Source organism: Tarenaya hassleriana, unplaced genomic scaffold (genome assembly GCF_000463585.1).
Source record: "Tarenaya hassleriana unplaced genomic scaffold, ASM46358v1 Cleome134, whole genome shotgun sequence".
Taxonomy (NCBI): domain Eukaryota; kingdom Viridiplantae; phylum Streptophyta; class Magnoliopsida; order Brassicales; family Cleomaceae; genus Tarenaya; species Tarenaya hassleriana.
In genome coordinates, this window is record NW_010963939.1 from 56,603 (window position 1) to 64,624 (window position 8,022).

An 8,022-nucleotide genomic window follows, 5' to 3' on the forward strand; every position below is an offset into this window, starting at 1 on the left:
GTGAGTGGCTCTCGAATTCACGGATGAACGGGGAATAATCGAAGTGGGTTTACGGAGAAACGATTTCGATCACCGGCTCACGGGAGTGGCTCTCGAATTCGGAATCGTTTCAAGGAGATGGAGATGAATGAAGGCTTCCTCGGACAGACCAAGGAGAAGAGTCGAACACATCGAGCTCAAGGATGACCGGCGGACACACCGACGACGGCCAACAATGGGGCTGCTAGACAAACCGGCGAACCACGTGAAGAGGGGCGGACGAACCAGCCAAAGAGAGAGATTTCTCAAAAGAAAACTTCAATAATCAAACTTAGCTTCGTTCATGATGCATTACAAGTGTTTTAAAAGAGTTTAAGTGAAAACAATACATTAAATACTAGCTAACACGCAAGGATAGGAGCCTAATTGTCATTAAATGAAGTAGTTGACAAAATATGGCTGTTGCAACTTCTTTAATGGGCCGAGTGGGCTGATGAGAAAGGCCCATGGGCTGCATCTTAGGCTTAGACATCGACAATTCAAGTGTGAGAAAGTTCCGGGTCGAGCTTCGTCCGAAAAACGAAGTATCATTGTTATCGTGAACCCGGGATCCGTGGAACTTTGGTGATGGCTTCGGTAAGCGTGACACGAAGTGCTCGAGCTCTAGCACGAGTAAGTGGAGGCTCAGCTCTATGACTTGCTCAGGGAGCCTTCGTGTTGTGCACGTCACATCCTGTTCCTGCGGCTTCGAATGATCGTGTAACGTCGTGATCACTCGGCATGTCTCTTGGCACCTGAGAGGCAAAGCCTTCAACGTCCTCAAGAGCTCCTTCCGTTAAGCTCCCGTCTTCAAGAGCTCCTTCCGTTATGCTCCCGTCCTCCTCCAAGCTGCTAGATCCAATGTCCTCATCACTCCCGTTCTGGTGGTAGTCCGAGTAGTTCATCAGGAAACACATCGAGAAATTCCCGAACCACAGCAGTATCTTCCAGCCTTGCCTTTGCTTCTTCGGTTGCTGTGATTACAACCAGGAAGGTTTCATTTCCTTTCTCGATCATCTTGTTAGCCTTCAGAGCTGATATAATGGGATACACCTTCCGTGATCTGTTCCCAACGAACTCGAATCCTCCGCTCTCCTCAGTGAACCAAATAGTTCGCTGATGACAGTCAATCTGGGCTTGATGCTTCGACAACCAATCCATTCCCAGTATTAAGTCGTAACCCCAGATAGGTACGACGATAAGATCTGCAGTCAACATCCTCCCACAGATAGTCAAGGGCATGCAATGCAAAATCTCCTGTACTGGAAGAGTCTGTCCCGCAGGTGTATACACCATAAAAGGTGTAGTCGTATCGATCTCCATGATTGACAACTCTCCTGCCTTTTTCTCACTCAAGAAGCTATGTGTAGTTCCTGTGTCAAACAAAGTGACGCATGCAACATCGTGCATGTAAATGATACCTGTGATAGCGGCAACATCAGCCTCCTCCAGATACTCTTCATTAGTGGCCTCGTAGGTGGTCAATGGCTCTGCAGCAAATGGCTCATCTAACAGTGTATGGCTCCTCCTGGACATTCTCCTCCGCTGTGAGAGCATAAACTCTCGGAGCAACACCCGATCTCTTTTGTGATGGACGCGGTGGCTTGTTGTTGGTTTGAGGAGCTATGTTCGCAGTGCAACTCGCAACAAAATGCCCTGGTTGACTGCAGTGGTAACAAGACATGGTGTTTCCACAAGTTCCAGTATGGTCTCGACCACATTTAGCACAGGGCCTCCTATAATGTAGTGGTTGGGTCGGGGCCGTGGGGCGAAACGCCGGAGCCTTCCCCTTGTCGCGGGTAGGGGTGTAAAATGGGCGGGTCGGACCAGGTTCGGGTCGGGTTCAATTCGGGCCTGGAATTTTTCGGGCCGAGCCGGTCCGCCCATTTATTTTTCGGATCTAGGATCGATGGCCCGGAGCCCGGCCCTATAGGGCTTCAGGCGGGTTCGGGCCGGGCTTCGGGGTTTTTATCAAATAAAAATATTTTTGTCTTGCGATAATAATAATAATAATAATAATAATGTAAAATATTAAAAAAAACCAGACATAGTATAAAAAAGATATTATATGATGTAATTAATTTGAAACACGTAGAAAAAAAATCAATATATTCATATGCAAACAAAGGTTTAAAAATATATATGTTTGAAAGTTTCTACGCTTTCAAAAACATAAATTGATATATATATATATGATGTAATATGGTTTTAAAAATAAAAGTTTATGTCACTTTAAAAAGTGTTAATTGGAATCAAGATAAAGCTTCGTCATTTGGTTAAAAGATACACATATATAAATATAGCACATGTGTTTGTTTTTACACATCGAAGAACAAAATCCAAACCACTAGTACCAAACAAAACTAATATAGAGTGAGAAAAAAAATATAAAACAAAAAAATATAATCAAATAGTAAGTATTAGGTTTGATTTGGTAAAAAAAATAATACAAAAGAAGATTATACAATATATGATGTAATATGGTTAAAAAGAAGTTAAGATAATTATAGAGAGTTAAAACTTTGGTTTAGAAAAAAGGGTTAGAAAAAAAATTAATGGGCCTCAAGCCCGACCCGAGACCCGACTGGCCCGCAGCCCATTTAGCCCGAGGCCCGAAAGCCCGAAATTTAATGAGTCTATACTTTTTAGATCCATGTCCTTATTATTCTCGGGCGGGTTCGGGTCGGGTTTCGGGCTCCGGGTTTAATTGACATCCCTAGTCGCGGGGTTGACTCGTCTGCCCAACTCTCACCGGGGGACGGTTGACTGGTACCCTCCTGTATGGACTACGGTCTTGCATCTTAGCTTCCATCTTCTCCTTCTCACTGCGTTCCACCTTGTCGAGTTGGTTGATGTACCGACTCAACGTAGGATACTCATGGCACTCAATTCTCCTCCTGAGAGAAGCACGTAACCCAGCAATGAATTTCTGGATCTTGTACTCCTCGGTTGGCACTAGGTGGCCTCCATACTTCAACAGTCGGTTGAATTCGTACTCTCGAACAGTCATATTACCCTGTTTAAGGCGAAGGAATTCCGTAATACGATGACCCTGATCTTGCCTCTGGTAGTACTTCTGCTCGGATTCCGCCCGAAACTCTTCCCACGAGAATTGGTGTCCTGCGGGAGCCTCACGTACAACTTCCTCCCACCAATGGCGAGCCGCGCCAACCAAATGATGGCTCGCTGACTCAATGCGGTACTCCAGCGGGCACCTGATGTAGTTGAAGTGATGGGTGATCTTAATCATCTAGTCTTCTGCTGTCTCCGGGCTAAGAGAACCCTCAAACTCTGGAGTGTCCAAGGCTCGAAGTTCCTTGACGAATGGCAAGTAGTCCACTACAACTTGCTCTGGAATCCTCGGAGGTGCAGGCATCAGTGGTAGTGGTGGCAAACCTCCCTCCGGCCTTGCCGCAGGTGGAGCAACAGGCGGTGGCATGCAACCTCGTATGAACTGCCAGACATTCCCTTGGAACAATGCGAATTGGCGTTGCATTTCCGCCATGTCGTTATTCGGAGCAGGTGCCCTCAATCCTTGAGGTCGTTGCGCAGGTGCAGCACGTCGTGGAGGCATAGCTACTGCGGACAAAAAACTTTTATTTAGTATTGGGACCTGGTGATCATGCTTGAATTTTTATAAAATCTTTAAAAATCATTTTTACCCATTCCCAAATTCCAGTGAAAACACGAGCACATCCTTTCCCCGTGGAAGGAACTGCTCTGATACCAACATTGTAACACCCGAAACCTGCATCCCGCAATACGAGTTGCGTCACATGGACAACTAAAACAAAAACTCAATTTCTGAAAATCCGCAGGAATTTAAAACTTTTCTTTTCAGAGTTAGCGGAAGGAAAACATTCATACATACATATACGGTACATTATCCCAGAGATAATTATACATAAACAGTGGTAGTGATGAAATTATTACAAACCGTAAAAGTCTACCACCGACATAACACAAAACCGTTTTTCCCCGAAAGCGTAAATGTACCATATGAAATAATTATACATGATCAAACGGCAGGTCGCCCAAGTCTCTGACGTCCGCTCCTCGGCTACGGCTGCTCGCGACCTGAAACGTTGCGTAACAACGTCCTAAGCTAATTGCTTAGAGAGTGAACTCGGGCGCAACCGGAGTTCTATTCTCATGGTGTCAGGGAAAGCAAATACATATATATATACTAGTATTCTAATAAACAGGAATGAAACATGGAATCACAATAAGCATGCAGCAATCACAATCAAGTTCATACGAAAGGTCGCAGGACAGAGTCCGTCAAATCGTCTCTACGTGCACCATGCGTAGTGATAACTCCTAATTCTCTCTATATTTCCTGGACGTTTTTATAGGATTTATATGAGGATCATGTTCATTTGTAGGCATTATAGGTGTGTTAGGCTACGAAACTCGGTTTGGTTGTGTTTTTATTGGATTACATGTCTTGGATGAGATTTGGACCAAGATGGAAGCGATCTTGAGCTAAAAGGATGAAATACATCAAGAACTTCCTGCCTTGACTCGGCCAGAGTTAACAACGGAGATTGGGCCGAGTCAACACGCTGAAAATGACCAAATTCAAGCATGTTACGAGGAGACCGAGTCAGATTACCCCGAGTCAACATGTCCGAGTCAGAAGGCCCGAGTCAGAAGATTGGGCTGGGCCGAATCCTTATGTCTCGTTTTGACTCGGTCGAGTCAGAGTACTGACTCGGTCCGAATCAAAACCCAGAAAAAGCCCAGATTCGAATTTTCAGAGTTTAGAACGGGAGTAGGACTTTGGGAGCGCCACCTAGGGTTTATAAAAAGACTCTACGACGTCCTAGAAGGGGGACAGACTTTATACAGACTTTTGGAGAGCTTTGGTGAGAGAAATAGGAGTAAAAACGGGATTTCGGGAAGAAGAAGGAGAGCTGGAACGTGAAGATCGCTTGATGTTGACATGAGTCTTTCTTCTCCCTCTTTTCTTTCTATTTCTGGTTTTGCTCAGTGTTTTTCCATGAACCGTGAGTAGATCCACGGCTGTGGGTTAGGGATTCGTTTGTGTTTTGGGTATGTTTGAACCCTAACTTGGTTGCGATTTGGATTTGTTTTGGTTTTATCGATTTCTGCATTATTCGATTGGTGTTTGCTGACCCCTTGGCCAATTATTTCAGATTCTGAACTACATAGGAATATGGGTTTAGTTTCGGATCGAAATCGATAGAATAGATCGTATTATTCACATAGGAATATGGTTTGATCGATCTAGGGTTGATGATAGTGTTCTTCATGCATCTAGTTTGATAAATCACATAGGGATATGGATTTAGAGAACTTTAGATAGTGAGTTATATGCCGGGAGGTGATTTCTCTATTTTTGTTGCTTGACGATTCCCGAATACAGATTCAATATCGTGATTCTCGCATGCTTAACATATACCCATACACGCGAATACGGTCCTGACACCCACGGTCATCTTTGCTTCATAGTTACACGTTTTTATTTGCTTTCTTATCTTAGTTATTTTAGATTCCACATACTTCCACCATTACTTTCACTTGCTTGCTTTGATCTATTTTCGATCTAGATTTGGATTTAGCAACCAGACCTTGTGTTCGACCCCGTGTTACGACGATCCGTATCCTTGCGGTGAGTTGTGAATCGGGTTATAGATTTTAGACTCGGTACACACGTATCAAGTTTTTGGCGCCGTTGCCGGGGACTGGTTACCCTATTTCTAGGTCTTCATTGATTCTAGATCTTAGCTTGTTTTCTTTTTCTTTTTCTTTTTGTTTCTTTGGTTTTTGCGGATTCACTTGGTTTCGAGTTCTTCTTTTTTCTTTGCGGTTTGCAGGGTTCTAGTGCATGACAAGGAGCTCTACTCGGAGAGAAGACCTAGTCTACGATCCAGAGATTGAGCGTACCTTGAGAGACATCCGAAATCAACAGAGAAGAGAAGCTATGTCGAGGTCAAGTAGTTCGCACGACCGAACTTAATTATAACGGAAGGAAGAAATTCCTCCATGACGTACGGGATTATTTTTGGGATGATCCATTCTTGTTCAAACGTGGTACCGATGGGATGTTCAGACGATGCATTCCCGAGGAAGAAGTGCAACAGGTACTTTTCCATTGCCACTCTTCTGATTATGCAGGTCATTTTGCCGCTTTGAAGACCGCAACGAAGATTCTACAAGCGGGATTCTATTGGCCTTCGATGTTCAAGGATGTCCATAGGTATGTCGCCTCATGTGATTCTTGCCTGCGCACAGGTAACATTTCTAGACGCCATGAGACACCTCAGAATTATATTCTCGAAGTGGAACCTTTTGATATTTGGGGCATAGACTTTATGGGACCTTTTCCATCGTCTTGTGGGAACGTATATATCTTAGTTGCGGTTGATTATGTGACTAAGTGGGTAGAGGTTTTGGCTAGCGCGAGGAATGATGCTAAGACTGTGGTTAGGCTATTTAGACAGATTATTTTTCCACGTTTTGGTGTTCCTCGTGTTGTGATTAGCGATGGCGGCGCACACTTTGTCAACCGGATCATTGAGACACTACTGAAGAAGTACGGGGTTCATCATCGGATTGCTACTCCGTATCATCCTCAGACTAGTGGACAGGTGGAGATTTCCAACCGGGAGATCAAGTCTATTCTGGAGAAGACTGTCGCTAAGTCACGCTCACACAAGGATTGGTCACAGAAGCTAGACGATGCAGTATGGGCTTACCGAACAGCCTTCAAAACGCCGATTGGTATGACACTGTTCCAACTCGCCTACGGAAAAGCATGTCATCTACCGGTGGAGCTCGAGCACAAAGCTTATTGGGCAATCAAGGCGCTCAACTATGACATGAAGACCGCTGCAGAGAAACGCGTACTCCAGTTACACCATCTTGAGGAGATCAGACTGGACGCATACGAGAACGCGAAGATCTACAAGGAGAGAACGAAGAAATGGCACGATCGACACATTATTCAGCGATCATTCCACTCACCTTCTCTTCAACTCTCGTTTGCGATTGTGTCCAAGTAAGCTGAAGTTTAAGTGGTCCGGTCCATTCAAGATCCATCGAGTTTACGACCACAGTGCAATTGAGCTGTATAACGGCACGGGTGGTACGTTCAAGGTAAATGCACAGCGTCTGAAGCTGTATAACCCGGCCGACCCTGCAGGTGAGAGAGGCATTCTTCCTCTCACAATACCACCATCAGCCTGAGTTCACGCACGGTCTAGCTAATGACCATAAAGAAGCACTTCTCGGGAGGCAACCCGTGGTTTTTGTTTTGTTTTTGAGATGTTAGTTTGGTTTTAGACTTTTTTTTTTGGATTTGGGAGCCTACATGATGTTTTCCCTCGGGTACAGGGATATAGAACTTGATTCGCAAGTCGTCGAGCGCAGAAAAGGAGTTCAGATCGTGTCACAGAGTTCTGACTCGGTCCGAGTCAAGTGTTGACTCAACCGAGTCAATTCGCGAAGGATGAATCGACATAAGGTAAACTGACTCGACCGAGTCAAGTGTTGACTCGGTCCGAGTCAGAGTTTCGAACCCTACTTATTCCACTCAGCCGTTTTCTCCCCCATTTTCTCTCCTTTTCGCAAAAAACACGCTCTTCACTCGGCCTTTGTCACCCCGAGTCGCCTCCACCGATTTCGCAATCTAAATCCGTACGGTATGTGTCCCCTCACTTATATTTTGCAGATTACTGACGATTCATACCTATTTCGCCAAGATTTACGCATATTTATTCCGGATTTGCGAAGGAATTTTGGGTTGAGAACGAGATTTGTGATTTTCACCAAATCGGAACGTTTTTATGAGTTTTTGAGTGATTAGGACACAGATCTTTGCACATACATGCCTATTCTTGATTACCCATGAGTTTTTTCGGTTGATTTCGGCGATTTCGAGAGTTTTTAGTGCAGCTTTTCATCCGGCGGAATGAACAGCGTTCTGACTCGGTCCGAGTCAAGGTTTTGACTCGACCGAGGCAAAACGCGTAGTTCAAG

General features: G+C 44.8%; 1 protein-coding gene across 1 annotated transcript; it reads right to left on the reverse strand.

Annotated features, from left to right (window-relative positions):
* Positions 1-888: 888 nt before the first annotated feature.
* On the reverse strand, positions 889-1,554 carry LOC109116466. Its single transcript, XM_019201918.1, has one exon. The coding sequence runs from the start codon at positions 1,552-1,554 to the stop codon at positions 889-891; it is 666 nt and encodes a 221-aa protein (XP_019057463.1).
* Between the last annotated feature and the right edge of the window lie 6,468 nt (positions 1,555-8,022).